The sequence below is a fragment of the Petromyzon marinus genome, chromosome 64 (genome assembly GCF_048934315.1).
Source record: "Petromyzon marinus isolate PM22_M1 ecotype Great Lakes invasive population chromosome 64, UKy_Petmar_22M1.pri1.0, whole genome shotgun sequence".
NCBI lineage: Eukaryota > Metazoa > Chordata > Hyperoartia > Petromyzontiformes > Petromyzontidae > Petromyzon > Petromyzon marinus.
In genome coordinates this window covers 4,521,508-4,545,916 of record NC_133730.1, presented here as the reverse complement: position 1 = coordinate 4,545,916, position 24,409 = coordinate 4,521,508, and the positions used below count along the sequence as shown (strand labels likewise).

Here is a 24,409-nt window from a genome sequence, read left to right as displayed (position 1 = left end):
TCTCATCTTCTTGTTATTGTATTTGCCTCCCGTACAGTTTAAAGTTCTCTATGTGCTACGTACGTGATGTCCCCCTATGTGCTCCCTCACTATTTGCTTTACACCTGATGATGATCGCTTGTGTTACGTTCGAAACGTCGTGATTTATTATTTTAATATAATTTTCTACATACGTGACTTTATCGAAAAAACCCCAATGAGTATAGTAATTTATGCAGTCACGAAAGCTTAAATTCTTATATGAAACAGAAATGTATACGGGAGACCTACGACCTCCACCTCTTCTGGAATGAGAATCACCTCATCTACCGATTCTAGAAGATCGTCGTGCGAATGAAAAGAAACGAAATCCTCTCCACAAGAATCTCGCTACCTCTTCCAGAATCCCTCTACCTCTTCTGGAATCTCTACTTTAGGATGATGTAGAAGAAACTCCACCTCTTCTGGAATAGGAATCACCTCTTCTACCGATTCTAGAAGATCATTGTGCGAATCAAAAGAAACGAAATCCTCCAACAAGAATCACGCTACCTCTTCCAGAATTCCTCTACTTCTTCTGGAATCTCTACTTTAGGATGATGTAGAAGGAACTCCACCTCTTCTGGAATGAGAATCACCTCATCTACCGATTCTAGAAGATCATCGTGCGAATCAACAGAAACGAAATCCTCTCCACAAGAATTTCGCTACCTCTTCCAGAATCTCTCGACCTCTTCTAGAATGAGAATCACCTCGTCTACCTCTTCTAGAATGAGAATCACCTCGTCTACCGATTCTAGAAGATTGTCCACAAAAACGAAATCCTCCCACAAGCCTCCAGCCCTGGAAGATGGCGGCAGCTGTGCTGAGGCAGGTCGCGACTTGCGTTGCCGGCAGAGGAGCGTTTCAAAGTGGCGCTAAGGTAACAACAACAACATCATCATCAACAACAACACCAACAACAACAAGCAAAAAGAGTTTAAACTCGCTACTCTTTTTTTTTAAAGAAACCTCTCTCTCGCCCTCTGTGTTGAGGGGAGAGTTTGGCAGTGCCTCAGAGCCGCGTCCCTGTGAGGGTTGGAGAGAGGTCATTACGACGGCTCTGCTAAACCGTGATGTTTGTGTGTTTGTTCGTGTTTGTCTGTGTGTGGTGACTGACAACTGTTGTGTTCGGTGATGTCTCTGCCGTTGCATTAAGATTTGTGTTGCGTTTATATGGAGATAGATGTTCGTGCGCGCGCGCGTCTGCCGATGCGGCTTGGTGTGGCCTGTGCGAGTCGTACCGGCAAGCAGGAGCGGCGCTTAGTATGTGTCAATGTCACAGTGTGAGTGTCAGTGAGTGTGTCAGTGAGTGTGTCAGTGAGTGTGTCAGTGTGTGTGTGTCAGTGTGTGTGTGTCAGTGAGTGTGTCAGTGAGTGTGTCAGTGTGTGAGTGTGTCAGTGAGTGTGTCAGTGTCAGTGAGTGTGTCAGTGTCAGTGAGTGTGTCAGTGTCAGTGAGTGTGTCAGTGTGTCAGTGAGTGTGTCAGTGTGTGTGCCAATGTCACCGTGTGAGTGTGTCAGTGTGTGTGTGTCAGTGTGTGTGTGTCAGTGTGTGTGTATCAGTGAGTCAGTGTAAGTGTGTCAGTGTGTGTGTGTCAGTGTGTGTGTGTCAGTGTGTCAGTGAGTCAGTGTAAGTGTGTCAGTGTGTGTGTCAGTGTGTGTCAGTGTGAGAGGTCTCACTCCGAATCAGTCGAGCGGCAATATATTTTCATCGGTTGCGTAACGCTGTGTGGAAGCTACCTGGTCTGTCGCTCCGCACTAAGCTTCAGGTCTTCTCGGCCACGGTCATTCCCTTCCTTCTCTACGCTTGCGAAACGTGGACCCCCTTAATGGAGCATCTTCGCCGTTTGGAAACATTTAGGCTAGCCTGCCTACGATCCATCTTGGGTTTAACCAGGCTGGATTGTGTGAGGAGCTCACGAATCATTGAAAGATCTGGGCAAGGTCCCATCGGTGAGCTCCTCGGGCAGGCAAAGCTGCGTTGGCTGGGTCATGTAGCCCGCATGCCCAGCCACCGCATTCCGAAACAGCTTTTGTTCGGCTGGATCGAGGGGGCTAAACGGGCGCGGCACGGGCTAGAGAAGAGATGGAGTGATGTGGTACAGGAGGACGTGGAGCTGAGTGGACTTGCCGATGACTGGTACCAGCGGTGTCAAGATCGGCCTCTGTGGAGGAGACTCGTGAAGGATGCTACTGGGCAGTTGGAGGCAGTCGCCCTCCAACAACAAAGGAGGGCGGAGGAGCGACGCTCACAACAACGAGTGGAGCGCCGGTTGGCTAAAGCACAAGCAGGTTGACACAGTAGGGGGCACAGGTGGTGCATCAGCCAGTCATCTCATTCGACCCGTGGCACCTGGGTCTGCCCCGTGACCTCCTGCCAGCGGGCGTTCGACACTTCACGTGGCCTCAAGGTGCACATGGCCTGGCACAAGCGTCGTGGTGACGTCACCGCCACTTAGTGGCGAATGGCGGTTGTAGGTTGTCTTTGTGTGTGTGTCACTGTGAGTGTGTGTGTGTCACTGTGTGTCCCTGTGTGTGTGAGTGTGTGTCACCGTGTGTGTGTAAGCATGTGCCACTTGAGTGTGTGTGTAGTGGGGGAATACCTGGTGCGGTGTGTAGTAAACATCGCCACTGGGGAGACAAATGCGGCCGGGCGTGGTGCAGGCCACCCACCCCCTCGTGTGCTGTGCCGGCTTTCATAGGTGCTCGCTAACAGCACTTGCCCCAACAGTCTGTTACAGCCTATACAGGAGGGGGGGATCTTTTGTCTTTGTGTGCGTGTAGGGTTATGGGGAAGCGATGGTGGTTATCAGCTGTGCCATGAACCCGGCAAGCCGGATTCTATTCCCCGCTCGCGGTCCCAATATCAGTGATTTAAATCTGAACTGGGGCCTGTGTCTCCTTGGTCGTGTTTGTGTGTACACTTTGTGGTAATATTTGTTGTGGGCAGAGTTGGCACCGCGGTTTCTGTGCACCCGGCGACCCCGGCATTCATATTGCAGTCCACGGATAACGAAGTTGCGAGTGCGATATCTGGTCCGGTGCTGCATGGTCATCTAGGTCCGCTCAGCCTTAGATTAGTACCAGGGGGTTGGGGGGGGGCGTGTAAATCCAGCACTTGGGAGAGATGAAAGGCCACCCGGGGTCGTTCCACTCACTCACCCACTCACCCACCCACTCACCCACTCACCCTTCCACTCACCCACCCACTCACCCACCCACTCACCCACTCACTCACCCACTCACCCGCTCACCCACCCACTCACCCACTCACACCCACCCACTCACCCACCCATTAACTCATCCACTCACCCACCCTCTCACCCAACCCACACACCCACCCACTCACTCACCCACCCACTCACCCACCCATTCACCCACCCACGCATCCACCCATCCACGCACCCATCCACCCACTCACCCATCCCACCTCGTGTGCCGTCCAGGCGTTTAAAAGGTGCTGGACAATATAACAGTATTGCACTTGCCCTCTCGCGTGTTAGGCTGCATGGGGACTCTTTGTACGTGTGACTGGGTGCATGCGCCTGTATGTACTTTTAGTGGCGGTGGTGATTTTTATACATGCATTGGGGTGTCCTTGAGTTTGGTTCGCCTGGTGCAGGGAATGTTTTTTAAATCTGATTTAAAGGTCTCCGTTTACACACGCACACACACACAGTGAGGTTGAATGTTCTCCTGTCATCCATCTGCCCGGTTTGCCTGTGACCAAAGCACTCGGATTGTGCCCAGACCCAGTCAAATGTCAGAAGCTGTGCAGGGTGTTTGAGCCTGCTTAGTGCTTGGATGGGCAATCGACGTGCATATCAGGTCGTCCTAGGCTGTGGCGTTATGTGGCGGGCAAAACAATCTGTGCCGAGCTGCAGCAAGCTCCATTTGTGTAGGTCTTTACTCGTATGCTCTCGCGTCCTCCTATGCCGCCTGCCTTCACCCAACCCGCACTGACCAGGTTTGGTGAAGTATGGGCCACATAGCCCCCTATGGTCTACGTGATCACCTCGGATTAGCACGGTTGGCGAAAGCAGTTCACGACGCCCATAATTTGTGGTGCAAGAGGACTTGTCGACAGGAAGATTTAAGTTTAAATGGCTTCACTAGCGCTATGTGCACTGCTCGCCTTTCTGCCATCAGCTGTAGTCTATCTCACTCCGGTTCAAGGTGATAATCTTTGCTGCTTCTCTGCAGTGGGTGTCCTCTTAGATGCATTTTCTTCTTTGGCTATCATTCCGTCACCGGTCTTGACCAGCAGCTGTCATCCCTGCTGCTGCAAGAGTTACCTCGGGTTAATGGCCCTTAAAGATAGTAGTAGGATGCATGGGGCTGCCAGGTGCCAGTAGCATGGGTTGATATTGAATGTCGCCTGGAAGCAGCTGCGTCGTCTGTATTTGTCAATCGGGGTTGAATAGTATTTCTTGTCCGTTCAGTTTGTCTGCTGCCCTGTAGGTGAGGCCTAGAGGTGCGAATCGCTTCGCTGCCTCGTAAAAGCTTGTTGGAAAGTCTGTTGGCGGACGCTGCTGCCTAGTTTGGATCGATGTCAAGGTGATGGGCTTTTAGAGGTCAGTCATCGCTGTTGCGCCGTGTGCTTTCCTTTGTGCCAGTCAGATTGGGTTTTAGGGGACTTTTGTACATGCCAGCTTAGCTTCACTGTAGGCAGCCCCGGTAATCATAATAATCTTGGCGTGGAGCCATTCCTCCAGGCAGCAGCTGTCGAGTTTGTCTGAGCACCAGCACAAAGTTTAGGCTGTAGTTGCTTGACAGGTAGCAGTTACATAACGTACTTTAGTGCCACTTAATTAGTCTTGTTGGCTGCTGCCTTGGTGGCTCTAGAATCCTCTTGGGATCGGCTTCTGTGTAGCTCTTTCACGTGAGCCCAGGTGACTTTTGTCTTCCAGAGTTTACAAATCGGGAAATTAATGCAGTCGAATGTGTGTTTATGTATATATGTATGTTGAACGTCTTTCGCCACCGTACATACGTAGCCAACCACGTTAATTGAGAGGTGCCGGGGGGGGGGGGATGACAACAAACTAAACGCACAGTCAAGAAGTAGAGCCGTGTGTTGCGGCCGGGTCGTCGAAAATATGTACGTGTGTTTGTAGCACATTCAAGGACTCGGGATTGAAGCAGCCTCCCAATAAATTGGCAGGGAGAGAAGCACTGCCAATTGGGCACACCCTGTGGCATCTGTGTGTTTATTATTATTATTTCAAACGAAACTTAACAATTTTTGGGGAAAGGGCCCATACAGCAACGAGGTTTTCCTGCCTGCAATTGTTCCTGCCTATTGTGACGCAGTCTGCCAATCCTTCCACATCCGCTTTGTTTGCGTATGCGGTAGTTCCTCGCTTAACGCTGCGCCGGTGTTCACACTATAACGCGACTTCGCTTTAATGCGGTTTTTCTATGAGGGGGACACTTTTCGCGCTACGCATGACGCGCGTGCCATTGTAATGCGGAACGCGCACCGCTATAATGCGGAACGCACCCACCGTTATAACGTGAAACCCGTGCACCGTTATATCACTTTCTCAGCAGTCGACAACAAACTACTTTCTAGAGCTGCGCGGCTGAGCGGAATGGTGATAGAGTAACGCAGAATGATACAGTAACGTGGCGGCGTACCTTCATCTCACTTCTTTGTCCCGCCACGGGATGACTGCGGGCTGATTTTTATAACGCAATTCCTCGCTTAACGTGGCACTTGTCAGGAACGCATCAACCGCGATAAACGAGGAATAGCTGTATTGTGTTATTGTTATTATCACCATGCGATGATAAAAAAAAAACTGTGATTTGTAATAACAACGACGTTTACTGAGGAGCTGAAGATGACGTTACGGTGTGGAAGGGTGCATGCCAGCAACTTGGAATTGCGAGATTGGTAAGTCAAACCGAAACAATGTGTCGGGCACAGCTCGCACAAAGTATATTTAGGATGCAGTACGGCACAGTGGGGTGCTCACACATTTGTGTGGAGCTGCAGTATTCCTCCCTCGTGTCGGTGTTTTTCTTAGGGACACTCTGGTTTCATGCCACTTGCAAAAAACGCTACAAAACAATAAGGGTCTGAAAAGTTGAAACTAGTCCAAGATTTGCTCCTTGAACAAATGCTGCTGCTGCTGCTTAAAAACATTGACGAAGAATGCCTGATGGACATGTACGTAGTAAATCTTGTGAGGGATTCCATGGCATTCTTTTTTTTAATAAATATGTACGTTTTGCAGTGTGCTGCACACCGAATATGCCCTCGAGGAAAAGAGCATTATTCGTACTGCCAGTTCTTACATGAAAAGTGTGAAATAATTATATTATGATTATGTTATGGGTGTAGCAACATTTCCGTTCATCAGTTATTACAATGTCGATATGCGCATCGATAAATGTATGTGAGAATCATTGATTTCACATGTTTTATACGTTGTATGTTTGACCCATGACCAAATTACCCAGCATACACCAGATCTCAGAAGCCCCGCAAGGGTTAAGCCTCGATTTTACTTGGACGGGTGAGCATTTATATAAGTGCAGCGCGTTGTTATAGGCTGATTACATCGTGGACAGCAGAGGGGAGTGGAGACAAATCAATTGTTGTATTGTACTTCTATGCCTCTGTGTCTGTGCTCCTCATCTTCATCAACCCACACTTGACCAGCAAGTTGAAGTATGGTCAGATCGCCCCCACGACCTGGCACGGTGTCAGGAGCCCTTCGCTCGGCCGTGAATTTACAAAAGGGGCAAGTGAATGATTGTTTTTATTATGAGTTTCTGCAAATATTGAGTTGTTTGACCCTATGACCTTGGGACCTACACGTTCGCAGACACAGACAACCCAATACGGTTGTTGCTCCTGCATTGGTCTAAATCTGACCACTTTTGTTCTCGGCAGGCTTTCGGGGCACCAAGTCTCACGCACGCACACACACGAGGGATCGATTATAATCAATGCCACTCCACCAGTTTGTCTGCAAGAGAGCGAATTCCAGTTGCACAGGGCAGAGCGCAGTCCGAAAAAACCTCGCCATCACCAGCCATCGCCGTCACCAGCCATCGCCGTCGTCGCTGATCGCACCGCCCCTATAATAGAAACGTGCGCAGTGGGCTAATGTTTCGGGTGACGACCCTTCTTTAGTTTCATGTACTTTAAGTACTTTCACGGACACAGGCAACTTCTGCAGCAGACCGTTTATCTCTGTAAGAGCTTTGTTTCAGTTGCCTGTCACAACCTTGGAAATCTGCGGACTAGACGGGTCACACACACACATTTGAACACCTCCAGTTTATCGTGTATCTATTTAATGAAAGCAGAACTTTGTTCTGCCTCCGCATATATTTTCGCGAGCGAACGGTGGGCCTGGGTTTTGACCTTCATGGGTCTCGTCGGCAGAGTCGAGGGGCGTCTCGCTTTGTGCCTCACAGCGATTCGTCCCGACCCATCGGTGTCACCAGGAACAAAAAATCCTCCTATCGGATAATCATCCGGCGCCAGGCTGCATCCACACAGACCCCCCTCCCCGGCTCCTCCGCTGTCCTGCTTGATGACGCTTCGCTGAAGCTGGTCAAGAAATGTTGCTGCTGAAGGTGGCCGTTGCTCTCCGACATGAACTGGAATTGATCATGAAGCTGCACGATGCATCTCCGAGGACAGCTTCGGCCTATGGTTGGCCGACACGTCAGCGATGGCACGATCGCCCTGCGAGGGATTACCACAGACCCATTGCAATGCTGCCGTGAGCCCGTGTGAATGGGGACCATTGTACGACGCCCGCTTTATTATCCCGTCGTCCTCTGGAGGTTTGAAATGTTTTTTTTTTCCCCAAGTTATTGATTGCCTGAACAGTTACAACAGGCGTGTTGCGTGTGCTTGTTTAACGGTAGGCGGCTTACGGCTGCAGTTTAATTGATGTGCGTGTAGATTAACGGTTCCGGTTTTTTTGCGTGTCAATCCGCTGCTGGATGAAGGTCTCCCCCCCCCCACCCCACTATCCCGTGGGTCGTGGCGGTAAATTGACCATACTTCGCCACGCTGGTTTTTTTTGTAGGCTGGCGAAGACGACGAGCATAGATGCGCGAGCATTGAAGCGCAGCGTAGCGATGGATTTCGTTGCGCTGCCCTCCGTTGCCCCCCCCCCCGCACGTCTCTCCGCGCCCTATAACACTTGTTAAGCCCTCGCTGCCACGCACCCAAGCACATAATGCGGGGGGGGGGGGGGGCTTGGCTGCCCAGATCTGAGAACATGGGGCGTGTTCCCTGTGAGTCGGTAACAGGGAGGTTGAGGAATACCGCGGCGCATGGGTGGCCAACCTGCGGCTCCGGAGCCGCGCGCGGCGGCCTTTTACGGACCGCAGCGTGACGTTGTTTTATTGAGGACCACCACCACCACCACCGTCTCGTATTTGCCGCGCAGTGCATTCCGCGGCTCTTTACCCGAATTCGAACCAAAAAAATGTCTCCCGTTGCTACTGTGGTTGCCCGACACCCCCTGGCCGTCCGCGGAGCGAGAGGCATCATCCGAGCTATGGGCATTGAGGCTTTTTTTATTAAACGCTTTTATTTTACTTGCCCTGTTGTTGTCTGCTTGTGTTAGCGTGGCATCCACTTGAAATCAGGCAATCAGAGTCGGTAGATATATTCTAGTCTGCTTTAAAAACCCATCTCTTTAAAGTGGCCTTCCCTCGTAAGTTTGGTTTGTTGTCACTGGTTCTGCTTTTGTTTCCGGCTTTTCATGCGTTGCGCATTGGGATCCTAGGATAGAATGCAACGTTATACATTTGAATTATTATATTGTTTTGAATTTTTTGGCGCTTAATATCTTAAGATCTGCGAAGTTTAACGAGCTGAAATTTTGTACGCGAACTCGTCATCGTCTCTCGTGACGATTAAAGATTTCATTTCAAGGACCAGTCCAGGTCTCTGCCGATCCTGGGCCTCTGTGTTTTTTTACTTAATTATTATTGCAACAATTTCAATTATGTCAGAATTATCCAGACAATAATAATTGTCTGGATTGAGATCTTTGAATTAATATGTAAATATACAAATCATTTTTACAAGATTAACATAAAAATGTAGGTAAGAAAACAAGTTTTTTAATGCACACTTTTATTTGCACTCATGTAGATATACAATTATTTGACCCCCCCAATTAATCAAATTTTATGTGCTGAATAAAATCGAGTGGCTTGCATGAAGAAAATTAAGCACATCGAAAGGAAGCCACCCATTTTTAATCAGCACATCAAATCTGATTAATGTGGGGGTCAAAATAATGTATGTTCTACTTTTGAGTGCAAAAAAAAGTGTGCGCATTGATAAAAAAAATGTTTTAACCTAATTTATTAACCATTGTCCTCCACTGGGCTTTCCAGTTCAGTCACGGTGGCCGTGGATTGGCAGGAATGTGCCAGCATTGCTTTACTGTGTGGCTCACCTTTGACACACTTCTCTTTACGGACCAGCCAGCCAGTCTGCCTGGCCTCGGCTCTAAGTTTAGTTTTTTTTTCTCAGTGGCTTTAAGCCAAGTGCGCACACAGCGGCGGCTATAAACCCTCTACCAGTTTGAAAATAAACTGGGCAGATCACGGCACAGATGAAACATAATGAGGTTCGGGGATTTGTAGGCCTATTCTTTTTACTTTGAATAAAAGTGAAGACTTACGCAAAAAAACAAATATTTTTCTCACTCTTCTGCGCGGCATTCAATTGGGGCGTGCCATGCTTTTTTGTTTGTTTATTTGTTCTGAGATCACATGTCTTGGTCTCTTACAATCGCACAAGTCTCGGGTTCATCCAAGTAGGTCTCCTGCCCGATACACACAAGACACTATTCAGATTTAACTTCCGTCTACAGCGAACAAAACTCATCGAAGCTTTCACGGATTTTCTTTTTTACATTTCAATGGGATGCACATTTTGCAGGAGGTCGGGGATGTGGAATATTTGGAGTGTGCACGTCTCCTCTCCTCGTGGTTGCGTGGATTTTTTCCTGCTGGTCCTCCGGTGTTACCCTCCACATTTAGAAACATGCATTGAGATTATTTCGACTATTTGGGTGCTGTAAATGCCCAAATGATGGGCCACTTTGTTGAGCTATAATTTGTGGCCAGGTCGCTTCTGGAAAATAAGTTCATACCTCAGTGGGCTTTGGCTGGTAGGATAGGGATAGTTTAGTGTTGTATTTGCATGTGTTTGGGTGATTTGTTTATCTTTTCTTGTGCTTTTTACTACTATCGTGTTTTTGCACTGCTGTAACGTTCTTACCCCGTGCCCCTGCTGGACATCGTTCAAAAAGAGCTTTATAGCTCATCGGATTCCTCCAGTATAAATATTCTGATTCTGATAATGGAGCGATGGTGCAGCGGTCAGCATGTTGGTTGTGCTACGAACCCGAAAGAACCAAAGGGTAGGAAAATAAATAAAAATATTATTTAACTTATTTAATTTATTTTCTTTCTACGTGACTTTACCGAAAGAAGCAAATAGTAATCCCTGCAGTCACGGTTCAGCAGTTCCACTGCTGGATTATTTTTTCCGCCTGAAGACGACCGCTTGTGTTGCGATCGAAACGTCGCGATATATTATTTTATTTTATTTTTCTACTTACGTGACTTTACCGAAAGAACCAAAGAGTATGGATTACTGCAGTCACGAAAGCTTCAAATCAAGATCTAGATTATCTGTTGTGTTTTTTTATTGCTCTCTCTCTCTCACAAAACCCCCCCCACCCGCCCTCAAAAAGGCCCGAAACGGCCGTCCGTGCGGCCAGCAACAAACGGCACTCCCAGGATGAGCGCATGAGGTCATCGGCGGTGGTGCCCCCGGCAAACCGGTTGTGGTTAAGGGATAAACGCGCTGATGGGACTTGGTAAGCGTGGGGGTGTCAGGATTGCGCTTCATTTGTCACATTTTCAGCGGAGTAGAGTGAGCATCACCTTGCGCTGTGAGGAGGTTTAGATACTTTTTTTTTTAGAACATTGATCCGATGTAAGTTAAAGGAGCAGGAGTGCAGCCAAAAAGAGCCGGCACCGCCGCCAACGCACAAAGAAATGTTTCCATTCCGTATTGGCACGCACGCACCCTGTTGGCTGGCTCGCGCATTAGCCCACCACGTGCATCGTAAAAGTAACATTTTATTAATTGCCACAAAGTCCACATCGGAGGAACGCTTGCCTTCATCATGGGTGGGTTACGAAGGTTTGGCGGCGGTGAGCCCAGCCGGTATGCAGGGCAACCGAACGTTTACTTTATACAGTGTGCTGCTCCCTCACTTTATTGGCCCCAGAGGGGATGATGATGATGATGGGCTGGGTTGACCTCTGATCCAGATTTGTGAGGCGAGTGCCTTGCCACAGCGACGAGCGAGCCAGACACGAGACATCACGGCTGATCTTGAGCAGTTTTTAATGCTTTCAAACGAAAGTTTGAAGGCGTTGATGGATGAGCTCTGTCCATCGGTCTATAGGCGGCAAGTGCCCTGCTACAGGTGCGAACTCACCAGATGCAAGACATCATGGCTGATTTTGAACAGTTTCTAATGCTTTCAAACGAAAGTTGAAGGCATTAATGGAGTAGCTCTGTCCATCAGTCTATAGGAGGTGGGGGGTTGGCGGTGCTGTGCAAAATCTCATAAAGGTGATAAAATAAAAATAAAATTGTATTTGATCAATGGGTGTCCCAATAGGTTTTGCAAAACTTCGTGATAAAAAAAACCCAGCATTAAATGAATCATCCCTTTAAGCCACGGTGATGACATCAGACGTCGTGCAAACACCCCTTTTGATGACACGATTACGCGTGATGTCATCCCGTGACGTAATGCCATCGTCACTGATGAACAATACCGTTATTACGGCACGGTGATCGACGTCCGGGGAGAAACGCATGTTGGAGTAGCGTTTCGGAATCCACGCTTACGCGTGGCCATTCTTTCTAGTCCTTTTAAAAACTGGACACCACACGGAGCTGTGTTTATTTTAACGGCCGAGTGTGTGGTGTTTTTTTTACGGCAGCGTTTAGACATCGGGCGGGCGGACAATATTTGGCAAAGTCGAACAAAACATCGGGAGCAATTCGCGTCAATCAAGTTGTATATACTCAGAACAAGGGTGTGTAAAAAAAAAAATATCCCTTTTCCCCACAAAACACCCGCGGTCAAATTCCTTTCGGCACGGTCAATCAATCTGTCCGAGGCATAAACGGGCTCGCATTGTTTTTTTTTTGCTGCTTCAGGAAGGGCCTCCAGTTCCTCTGGGCATGTTTTGTTTCTGTCTCAAGGCTCCCAACTCGTGTGCAAAGGGGGGGGGGGGCATCGTCGTTTGTCCAAAAGTCGCCAACGCTGCTCTCTGTCTAAGTTGCGTTGTTGAGCGGCGCTGCACGTACGTAATCGGAGGTGCGGTTTTTCATTTCATCACACCCAGTCAATTATGTTTTGCTTCTGAACATGGCCTGAATAGAATATTCCCGGTGTTTAATTTAATTAAAAAGGTATCTTATGTGGGAGCGCAATGTCACTCTTACTGTTTTGATCGGAGAGCTATACTGCACATACGTACGTGCAGCGGCGTATGCTGAACACAAAAGCAGTTCTAAAGGAACCAGTTTGTCAATCAAGAGCAGTGTGGTTCTTAACCTTCACTGCAGCCTTGCACACCTTTGCTTCTCAATCGTAAAAAAATGTACAATGTTAATAAATACATAGGGTTTTATGATACAAATTAAGTTGTACCTACGTTGCCCTTGCTTAATTTGTGTTTCAATGATTCACCTTCGACGAAAAATCTGGCCATATTTCATCCACCCCCCCCCAGAAGGGCATCTCGCACCTCCAGGGGGTGCGTATACCCCAGGTTAACAACCACTGCTCGAGATGATTTAAAGGTGCATCAGAGCTCCCAGTGGCTTCCTAATATCGGAAGGAGGCGTGTTCCAGACGGGCCGCAGAGGCGCGTCTGAAAGCGCCGCGTGCGCGATGCCGTGACTCTGCTCTGCCAGATGTAAAAGCAACGGCCGCTTCACTTCCGGCAATCCGCTGCTAGATAAGGGCCCTCCCTCACTGTCATGCCTGTGCCGGTCGCCATTGGGGTTATTTGACCACCACCACCACCACCACCACGTCACCACCGCGCTGGTCAGTGTCGGGGTTGGCGAACGCGGGTAGCATAGACGCGGTGGGGGGTCGGGGGATAAATTCTGTTAGACAGTGAAGTTTTTCCGCACTGCCCTCTTGCTGCCCACAAGGCAGTCTCCCTACACATGCTGTGCGTGGCGGTTTGCCCATTCGAGCGGGATTGGGGCCACACGTCTCTCGCTTAGCCTACGAGCTTCTTAGCGGCGTCATCGTGGCGGGGGGGGGGCATTCCGGCTGAGTAGATGATGAAGTGAATGATTGTAAATGTTGTGGATTTGCTCTCCAACACACCGGTGTGCTGTACTCGTGACGGATTGGCATGTTCTGTTTACATGACAAACCTTACTAATTGGCTGTGTCGGGTGGCGGTAGGTTTAACGACACATTTATATATTCACGCGATCTAACCCAAAAAACCTATTATGGATGATGAAGTGAGTTTGCCAATGGCGAGTCCGAGCTAATTGTCAAGTTAACCTCACTTGAAGATATTTTTTTGACGGGGACCTTTGGCCCAGAAAGCTTGTAGCACAACTCGTTTATAGCACTTGAGTTGAGTTACATCAACAACAAAAGGCTAAGACGAGGGGGGGGGGGAGTCTTATTGCAGAGGTAATAATGGTTTATTGTAGCACACGAACATAGGCGTATTTGTATACAAGGCGTCTTTAAGTCAGCAGGTAATCTACGATGAGTGCGTGGTGCATTGTGTCAACATTGGAATGGGAAGTAAAATGTGACTCGACAATTGTTGGTGCTGGCCAGATCACTCGTTTTGTTTTCATTTGCTGGCGCCAAGGTGGCGATGTTATCTCCCTCGCCTGGTATGCAGGAGGTCGTGGGTTCGATCCCCACCCTCACGATTCCTGTATATTTGGAGTTTGCGTGTTCTCTCTCTCCCCGTGGTCACGTGGGTTCATGTCCGGGTCCACATTTAGAAACACGCGTTGAGAGTATTTGGCTGCTATAAATTTCAACGTGATGATAAGCCACTTCGTAGGCCTATCATTTGTGATGGCCAGGGCCTTACGTGGTAAAATAGAAATAGTTTTTAGTTGAGATTAGTTTAAAGAGGCATTCGCTAACGTGGCATTTCCTGGCAGAATATAACGCTTACAGTGAGGGGAAAAAAGTATTTGATCCCCTGCTGATTTTGTACGTTTGCCCACTGACAAAGAAATGATCAGTCTATAATTTTAATGGTAGGTTTATTTGAACAGTGAGAGACAGAAAAACAACAAAAAATAATACAGAAAAGCGCATGTCAAAAATGTTATAAATTGATTTGCATTTTAATGAGGGAAATAAGTATTTGACCCCTCTGCAAAACTTGACTTAGTACTTGGTAGCAAAACCCTTGTTGGCAATCACAGAGGTCAGACGTTTATTGTTGTTGGCCACCAGGTTTGCACACATCTCAGGAGGGATTTTGTCCCACTCCTCTGCAGATCTTCTCAAAGTCATTAAGGTTTTGAGGCTGACGTTTGGCAACTCGAACCTTCAGCTCCCTCCACATATTTTCTATGGGATTAAGGTCTGGAGACTGGCTAGGTCACTCCAGGACCTTAATGTGCTTCTTCTTGAGCCACTCCTTTGTTGCCTTGGCCGTGTGTTTTGGGTCATTGCTTCGTAGGAGAGCGAAATATGAAATTTCTCTCATTGGCTTTGATGGGATTGGCCCATTTTACTCTTTGGAACCTGGTTCAACAGGCGTTCGGTGGCCTGAATTTGAACCCAGGATCTCAGCCACCTGGCCACACCTGCGTGTTACAGGACCCTGCACATCTACTTAATATCGAACAACAGTCTTTGGTAATTCAAGTTGCCAGGCTGCTGTGGTGGGAACAGAACCTTTGGCAAGTGGGTCTGTGACGGTGGTGATATTGCTGACGCTGGTGTAGGTGGTCATGGTAGTGATGGCTGTGATGGTGGTGACGTTGCTGACAGCGGTGACGGCGGTGACCACGTTGGTGACTTTGCTGATGGTGGTGACGGTGGTGATGTTGACTGTGGTGATGTTGCTGACGGCTGTGACGGCGCTGACGCTGGTGACGGCTGCGACGGCGGTCACGTTGTTGATGCCGTTTGTCGTGTGCTCGCTTCTTCAGGTCATGGGGGCGCCCATCCTGCATCAGCAGCCGCATCAGCCGCAGCAGCGGCGGCAGCTGTCCCTGCACGAGTACATGAGCATGGAGCTGCTGCAGGAGGCCGGGGTCAAGGTGCCCAAGGGCACGGTGGCCACCTCCGTCGAGGAGGCCTACAAGGTGGCCAAGGGCATGGGTGAGGCACGCCGTGGTTGCGTAGGACGAGGTCCCGGTCAACTCTGTCAAGGATATATAAGTCGTCGTCGTATTTGTAATGTGATAATTATATCCATAGCCCTCCGATGCATCTTCCAAGGTTGTTGTGGCCTCCCGTTCAGCGCTATGTCCGATGTTTCGCTGCACCTGGCAAGCGACACACGGTACGATCCCGCAAAAACACATCGGAGAGAGCTCATACCGCGTAAACGATGACACCCTAAGCGACGGTAACCGATTTGTGTTCCGAATATCAGTTTTGGTCACTCGTCCTCGAACGTCGGACCACTCTCAGGGAATCGCCTCGCATCCCATTTGCGAAAAAGGAGGCCTGAAGATTGCTTGGCTATGAAAAATTAGTGGTGAGCTCTGAAATAGCATGCGCTATACCGGGATGTAGTTTGCATCTACAAAGAGTTTGAATGCGCTTGTATTTCGAGACATTATCCCACAAACAAGGGGAATTACAGTTTAACACGTAGGCTTTCGCGACTAATATCATCCATAATAGAGGTTTTTGGGTTAGATCACGTAAATATATAAATGTGTCGTTAAAACCCGCCACCACCCGACACAGCCAACTAGTAAGGGTTGTCACGTAAACAGAACGTGGCCAATTCGTCACTAGTACAGCACTAATCGGTGTGTTGGAGAGCCAAGCCTTACTCGTTGGCTGTGTCGGTGGGTGGCGGGTTTTAACGACGTATATTTACGCGATCTAACTCAAAAACCTCTTATGATGGGGAATTACCTCGACTGTGGAGTGGGGTGATCTCGAAACGGGGAAGTGGCTTGGAACACGGGTGACTAATATTTTAGAGGAAGAAAGAAAACCCCCCCACAATGCAGTGATAACGTCCTCGCAGCAGCAGCAGCAGCAGCGGCAGGGGTGAAGGAGTTATAGACAATGGAGACAGCAGGGGTGAAGGAGTTTATAGACAGTGGAGACAGCAGGGTGAAGGAGTTACAGACAGTGGAGACAGCAGGGTGAAGGAGTTATAGACAGTGGAGACAGCGGGGGTGAAGGAGTTATAGACAGTGGAGACAGCAGGGTGAAGGAGTTATAGACAGTGGAGACAGCAGGGGTGAAGGAGTTTATAGACAGTGGAGACAGCAGGGTGAAGGAGTTATAGACAGTGGAGACAGCAGGGGTGAAGGAGTTTATAGACAGTGGAGACAGCAGGGGTGAAGGAGTTTATAGACAGTGGAGACAGCAGGGTGAAGGAGTTTATAGACAGTGGAGACAGCAGGGTGAAGGAGTTTATAGACAGTGGAGACAGTAGGGTGAAGGAGTGTATAGACAGTGGAGACAGCTGGGATGAAGGAGTTATAGACAGAAGGGGTGAAGGAGTTTATAGACAGTGGAGACAGCAGGGGTGAAGGAGCAATGCTCCATTGGGCCAAGACGAGAAGAGTGAAACCTCATTGTGGGGGGAGCCAAGAATGCAGAGAGGAGAGCGGAGTGCGATGGCCGGAGGCAGCCGCTGGCAAGTAAAATGCAGACTCGTTGAGGCCAGTTGAGAACTGCAGTTACGGTAGTGATCTGGCGTCCATGGTTTGGTGTTTGCTCATACGAACATTTTTCATATCGTTCTGTGTAGTGTTTGTAAGCCTTGGCTTTCATCCGACTTTGTTCCCATCGCCGAAATCAAACCAGATTTTTTAAACCTTGAAATGCTTCCGATTGCTTATTTTGTTGTTTTCGCGCGGGGCCGTGTTTGTCCTACGACGTGAGCGTTTGTTTCAGCATTTCGTTTTGAATTCTTCGATTTAAAAGAAAAACAGACGGGGATGCGACCTGCAGTAACGATGCGTGTTATCGTACATTCACTTGGCGTAAAATAAATAGCTCAACATATTTGTTGATGTTTTTATCAAAACGAGCTTTTTTTTTTAACATTTTATCAGAACATGCTTTGCTGCATTTTTGTTGTCCATTGCAGGATGAAGGTCTCCGTAAGTCACCGCCCAATTGCATTGCTTGCCATACATAAGTTCACAAAGTATACATTTTGGGTGAAGATCCCGGGGCCGGCCCGAGATACGCTAGCGGTGGGACTATGTCGCTCGGCTGCCTTGGGAACGCCTGGGAATTCCCCAGGAAGAGCTAGAGTCTGTGTGTAGTCGTGTATAGTAGTGTAGTAGGCTATAGTATTGTATTATAGTATAGTAGTGTATAGTGTAGTCGTATATAATAATGTAGTGCTAGAGTCTGTGGCCAGGGAGATGGAGGTGTGGGACCGCCACTACTCAACACGCTGCCGCCGCGACCCTCACCAGGACGAGCGGACTGAGGAACGAACAAACGAACATTTTTATTTGGCAACCTTTGCGAAACTCCGCCGCGCAGAATGGTATTCTGCTTAAATATAATGACGACCACCGCGTGCTGTCTGCCCCTTTCATTGGTGTGCGGCCTCAGCTCTCAACAGCGATTACTGATGTCCGTGATCCCTGTGTGACCCCTGTGTGACCCCTGTGTGACTCCTTGTGTGACCTCTGCAGGCTCCACAGACCTGGTGGTGAAGGCCCAGGTGCTAGCCGGGGGACGAGGAAAGGGAGTGTTTGAGGGCGGCCTTCGCGGTGGGGTCAAGATCGTCTACTCGTGAGTAAAAATGTGCAAACGAACGTCAAAACAGAAAGGGAAATGCAATGCCCCGGGGGCTTAAGCGTGGATGGGTTGGGGTGAGGAGTAGGGTTAGGTGTAAGGTTGTTGCCGAGGTTCGATTGGTTAGCTTAATTTGAGTTAACAAGAGAGATGGGTCCATTCATTGATTACTTAAGACTGGAGGAAATTCGACGAGCTATGAAGCTCTTTTTCACAGTTTTTCACAGATGGTCGCTTCATGCAGTTTGAGAAATTAATTATATATGACATTCACACGAAGCAAACGAAACTGCGCTACTTAGACAGAAAATCAGTACAAGTGAGAAAGAAGAAATTTGAATAAAAAAAGACGTTTCAACCGAAATCACACCCTGAATCATGATACAGTTAATCATCGATTATCCGGAAAGCAATTATCCGGCTTCCAACATTATCTGCCGGTCCCTGGCTGATCCGGCAAAACTGCTCCAAAGGCTGTACTCAGTCCGGCGATCGGCACCATGTACGTGACAAAGAAAAGTAGCACCCGAATCGCCGAATGGCTCACAGGGCTATACCAAAATAAAGAAACTGAAATTTCAGGGTCAAATATTATATACAGTACGTTATACACTACATACAACAACTTAAACAATGAAAATACTGCACTTATATACATTTTTCATGACTAACAACCACTGGAGCACCGGTCTAAAGGCTGCATCAGTCCGGCGATCATCAACACGTGTTGTTGAAACAAGAGCGTAGTAGTACTACGTACATTACCCCATGATGCAGAGTCTTCGCGATTGGAGTGGCAAGTACGGTACAGTGAACACGGTAACTTTTTACAGTAGAATATTTATTTTTGTCTATTTGCATGTTTATGCCAATTTCATATAGTAAACCAATTTAAAACGTTCAAAAAAACATACACACAACACCTAAAAACATGTTATACAAGAATGTGCAAAAATAAGCAATTTTAAATAACGATTAGCAGTGATTATCCGGCGTTTTTGGTAATCCGGAGCCCCCCTTCCCCCCCAATTTTGGTAATCCGGCGCCCCCCCTTCCCCCCCAAATGTGCCGGATCATCGACGATCTGTATTTATTTTAAACAAGGGATGGGGTGAATGAGTTTGGCAGTTGCTGTTGTAAGACATTGTCCGCTAGAGGGCATTCTCCCTCCACGATCGCTTTTGCCAGCATCGCGTCAAACCGCCTCCCTCCCAGCGAAGACCAGCATTTGTTAACTCGATAGAGAAGAAAATTATGCGGATGCGTAAGCCAAACTTTTGCGGCGTGCATTTCGCGAGTTCTGATTCGGACGTTATTATTACGCCAACGGACCAAACGGACGCTGTACCCCCGTTGAGAATTATGGGGGAAAAAAAGGAACGACGCGGCCACGAGAGGGGCAGTTTGTCGGAGAGGACGATCCTCGTCGCGGGCTTGCACAACGACGAGCGTCGAGCCGAGATCGACTTGAGATGCGCAGGCGCGACGGAGACGTTCTCCGACGCGGGCACGACGAACCGACCCGCTTAGCCGGACACTTGCTTACCAACGGCTTCTCAAGGTTGTCCGAGATGCACGTGGAGGGTGGGGTGGTGGGGGGTGGCGGCAATGTTTCAAACGTGGCACGTGGTGGGAAGCCGTATCGTCGAACACGTCCCAAGAAGCACAAACGCGCCCTGTCTTGCGGTTGTGCGCCTTGTCGTAGAGATGAATTGGGGATTTAGAAAAAAAAAACTGATTTTATGAGGGCGACAGATTTTTTAGATTTTTTTTGCCGACGTTCAGATAATTTTCACCCTGTAACAATTTGACCCGCTCAGCGAAAGTGTCGTCGCGTACATCGCTACGCGCGTCGTGCGTCTTTCGTGTGGGTTTACCGCGCGCGCAACCTGCGCGTGTGCGATGCCGGGCGTGCTCGCTGTGCGATGCCGAGCGTGCTCGCTGTGCGATGCCGGGCGTGTTCGCTGTGCGATGCCGGGCGTGTTCGCTGTGCGATGCCGAGCGTGCTCGCTGTGCGATGCCGGGCGTGCTCGCTGTGCGATGCCGAGCGTGCTCGCTGTGCGATGCCGGGCGTGCTCGCTGTGCGATGCCGAGCGTGTTCGCTGTGCGATGCCGGGCGTGTTCGCTGTGCATTGCCGGGCGTGTTCGCTGTGCGATGCCGTGCGTGTTCGCTGTGCGATGCCGGGCGTGTTCGCTGTGCGATGCCGTGCGTGTTCGCGTGTGCGATGCCGGGCGTGTTCGCTGTGCGATGCCCCGAGCGTGTTCGCTGTGCGATGCCATGCGTGTTCGCTGTGCGATGCCGTGCGTGTTCGCTGTGCGTTGCCGGGCGTGTTCGCTGTGCGATGCCGGGCGTGCTCGCTGTGCGTTGCCGGGCGTGTTCGCTGTGCGATGCCGGGCGTGCTCGCTGTGCGTTGCCGAGCGTGTTCGCTGTGCGATGCCGAGCGTGTTCGCTGTGCGATGCCGTGCGTGTTCGCTGTGCGATGCCGTGCGTGTTCGCTTTGCGTTGCCGGGCGTGCTCGCTGTGCGATGCCGGGCGTGCTCGCTGTGCGTTGCCGGGCGTGTTCGCTGTGCGATGCCGGGCGTGCTCGCTGTGCGTTGCCGGGCGTGTTCGCTGTGCGATGCCGGGCGTGTTCGCTGTGCGATGCCGGGCGTGCTCGCTGTGCGATGCCGAGCCTGTTCGCTGTGCGATGCCGAGCGTGTTCGCTGTGCGATGCCGGGCGTGCTCGCTGTGCGTTGCCGGGCGTGTTCGCTGTGCGATGCCGTGCGTGCTCGCTGTGCGATGCCGAGCGTGTTCGCCGTGCGATGCCGGGCGTGCTCGCTGTGCGATGCCGAGCGTGTGCGATGCCGTGCGTACGATCGTCAGGCCCGAGGAAGCGCGGGACCTGGCGAGCCGCATGCTCGGCAAGAAGCTGTACACGAAGCAGACGGGCGAGAAGGGGCGCATCTGTAACCACGTGTTCATCTGCGAGCGCCGTTACCCGCGCCGCGAGTACTACTTCGCCATCGCGCTCGAGAGAGCCTTCCAGGTGTGGCCCCTTCGTACGACACGACTCGACGCGGCGTCGAGGGACGGTGCTTTCACACCGTCGTTTCTCTCGTCCGTCCAGATGTGTGGTTTTTTTTTTTGCAGACACGTTTTTTTTTTCTTCCCCAAAAGTATTTTATCGAACGGAGCTATTTATTGGAGGCAATGCATGGGAATTGACACCCCCAGTATCTTTTAAGACGGTGTTTTTTTTTCGTCTCTTTTTACCAACGTTGTTTCGGTTTTTATTTTTTTTAACGAATGAGACAAAGAAGTGGCAGGGACAGAACACACGTGCCAACAAGGACACTCAATTGATTTTGATAATTGTGAAGTTCTGTGCAAAGCGAGTTGCTACTGGCCAAGACTAATTGGAGAATCTATCGAAATTGAGAGAAATAAAAATAATTGTAACCCTTTGGATGGCTACAGACTTAGTGCTGCTTGGAAGCGAATCATCGAATGATACATTGTTTAAACGCATGCCTATACAGGTCACCATTCTTCAATAGGGATTACCGCTGAACAATAACAGCTATTTTAGTGCACAATAGACAGGATGTACACAATGCGCTTGCATAACGTACGTTTATTACCATGTACATAACCCAACCGGTAATGGATACTAAATTGTCATTTATATGCATTCATTAACCCCCCATAACCCCCCCCCCCACCACTTCACTCAAGAAGGGCTCACAAGTGATGCCATCACATCTACCTCTCTAAGGAACGAAACAGGAGGATTTCTCCACAAATCTGTCTGTCGCCTGATGCAGCTAGTTGTAATACTGGCGAAACGTCGTACGCGGATTGTAGATGTTGTGGCTTTGGCACGTTCTGTTTACATGACCAACCTCGCTAAATTGGCTGTGTCGGGGGGGTGGCGGGTTTAACGACGCGTTTATATATTTACGTGATCTAACCCAAATGAACGGTATTATGGATGAGACAAAGAAGTCATCCCATTTGGGAAATCTCGCAACAACAAAAAAACAGCAGTGTGACGTCACCGAACGGTAGAGAACGTCGTCTGGAAGGTTCTGCCACAGAACTACTCCCGAGGTCTCCTCCGTTTCAAACCTCTTATCCGCACGAGGGACGGCACCGCATCGCCTCGCTTTCCTTGCTGGACAAGTGCTCGCCGTATGTCAATCAAAACCAATATATATAAAGTTCTCCGAGCTGAAATGTTTCTGACTTTAAGTTCAACCCAACTTTTACGTTGAAAAATAAGAATCAGGGGGGTGTGAAGAGGTTCAAACACCAGATATAAACCTTTTGCAAGGAATCAAGTTACTGCATTAACCACTCACGGTGCTTTGTGGTGAACATGCAAACAAAACACGTGGCTCTCATAATATTTGATGCGTTGACTTTGAAACTTATTGGCCTACACCAAAGACGGTAGTCTTCCTTATGGCCCGGTCTCACCACCAGTGTCAAACCACAGAACAACGCCAGAAGGCGAACAGTACAAGGACAATACCACACGTGTCAGAGCGTTTATAGCTCGGGGTGAGCAGCAGCTACATCGTGGGATACCTTTTTCCTAGTATCAAAGTATGAAAAATCGGTTTTACCCTTTTTGGCAATATAACATCCCACACTGTCGGGTGGCTGCACCGATTCAAACGCCGCGATCTCAGTGGTGCCTGCGCCGTGTCACTGCCACGCCGTTGGCTCCCCCCTAAGCCTCACAGTTACCGCTACCCGCGGATTATTACAGGCACGGAATAAGTACCGAATAAAGATGATGAGCCCGTTTGGAATTCGATTGCATAGGCCAGGGGTGGGGAAGCATTTTTCTGCCGAGGGCCATTTGGATATTAATATAACATCATTCACGGGCCATACAAAATTATCAACTTAAAAATTAGCCTGTTATATTTAGTCAAACATTTAATTAACTCGCCCCTTATGTGATGGCTGGAACTGCTTCTCTTTGGCGAGGCGTGTGATGATGTTAGCTGGTATTGACGATGTTAGCTGGTATTGATGATGTTAGCTGGTATTGACGATGTTGCTACTCGCAACTGCTTCTCCAGGTTTGCTCCCAGGTTTATTGAATTTCGAGTCCCGCCTGCGGTTGCCTTGGCAGGGCCACACCAAATGATTTTGCGGGCCTTTTACGGCCCGTGGGCCGGACGTTCTCCACCCCTGGCATAGGCGCACGCTATGTTTCGCAGACTATTATTGTCTACAGTGGTTTGGCTGTTGGGGGGCGATATTGCTATTTTGGCTGATTCACCCAAATAAGTAATTTGTAATTTTCTAAATTCGCAAAATTGGACTGTGATGGTGGCACACAATGGCTTACCCTTGATCAAACAACATCGCAGGTTCCTTAACATCCACTGTGGATCTTTAACATCCACTTCTCCTTTAGTATGGCTGATGTAGATGCAGAGCGACATGTAATAGAGTGTACTCTTTTTTTTGCATGGCATTAGCCAGTGCGGCTGCTGGGCTCAAACCGTGAAACCTCTGCAGCAGGCGGCAATTGCGCTCTACTGCTCGGCCACGTGCCGACCTTCAAGCAGACGCAACGTCTGTTAGGCCTAGACGGACACGGTCTCTTTGTCTATCTGCAACAATAACAGCCGCCATTCGCCACTAAGTTGTGGTGACGTCACCGTGGCGCTTGTGCCAGGCTAGGTGCACTCCGAGGCCACGTGATGTGTCAAAGGTTGGCTGGCAGGAGGTCACTGGACAGACCCAGGTGCCATGGGTTGACTTGACTGAGATGACTGGCAGATGTGTACCACATGTGTCTGTATGCACGCAAAAGACAGATCCCCAATATGGCCTTCAACAGACTGTAGGAGTAAGCACTGTTAGCAAGCCGGCACAGCACACGAGGGCGATGTTTACACACTGAACCATTTGAGGCCGAGTCGACCTAGGGGAGGGCCCAGGACGAGTTCAGATAATCGTCACTGGCGTTGGTGGCCGCGAGCGGGAATCGAACCCGGGTTGCCGGGTTCGTAGCGCGACACACTAACCGCTCCGCCACCGCTCTCCGCACCGCACGCGACGCCGCAGGGCCCGGTGATCATCGGCAGCTCCCACGGCGGCGTCAACATCGAGGACGTCGCGGCCGAAAACCCCGACGCCATCGTCAAGGAGCCCATCGACATCATGGAGGGCATCAACCACGAGCAGGCCCTGCGGGTGAGTGTCGGCACCACGGGCGGCACCGCGGGGGGCGTAGGAACGGTGAGACGGCCTTCATGCGGCAGCGGATAGATCGTGGCTCCGTGGTGATGGTTATGAAGACGACGGGCGGCGTTGATTTTTCGAAGGACGAGAGGCG

At 49.6% G+C, this 24,409-nt stretch overlaps 1 protein-coding gene across 1 annotated transcript in view; it reads left to right on the top strand.

Annotated features, from left to right (window-relative positions):
* The first annotated feature begins 754 nt into the window (after positions 1–754).
* The window catches only part of SUCLA2 (succinate-CoA ligase ADP-forming subunit beta), a 32,918-nt gene continuing 9,263 nt past the window's right edge, over positions 755–24,409 (top strand). The window contains exons 1-5 of the mRNA XM_032977671.2: positions 755–901; positions 15,269–15,440; positions 17,966–18,065; positions 20,932–21,094; positions 24,139–24,267. Of these exons, the coding sequence (XP_032833562.1) occupies positions 830–901; positions 15,269–15,440; positions 17,966–18,065; positions 20,932–21,094; positions 24,139–24,267 (636 nt within the window). The 5' untranslated portion in view covers positions 755–829. The remainder of the gene's footprint in view (positions 902–15,268; positions 15,441–17,965; positions 18,066–20,931; positions 21,095–24,138; positions 24,268–24,409) is intronic.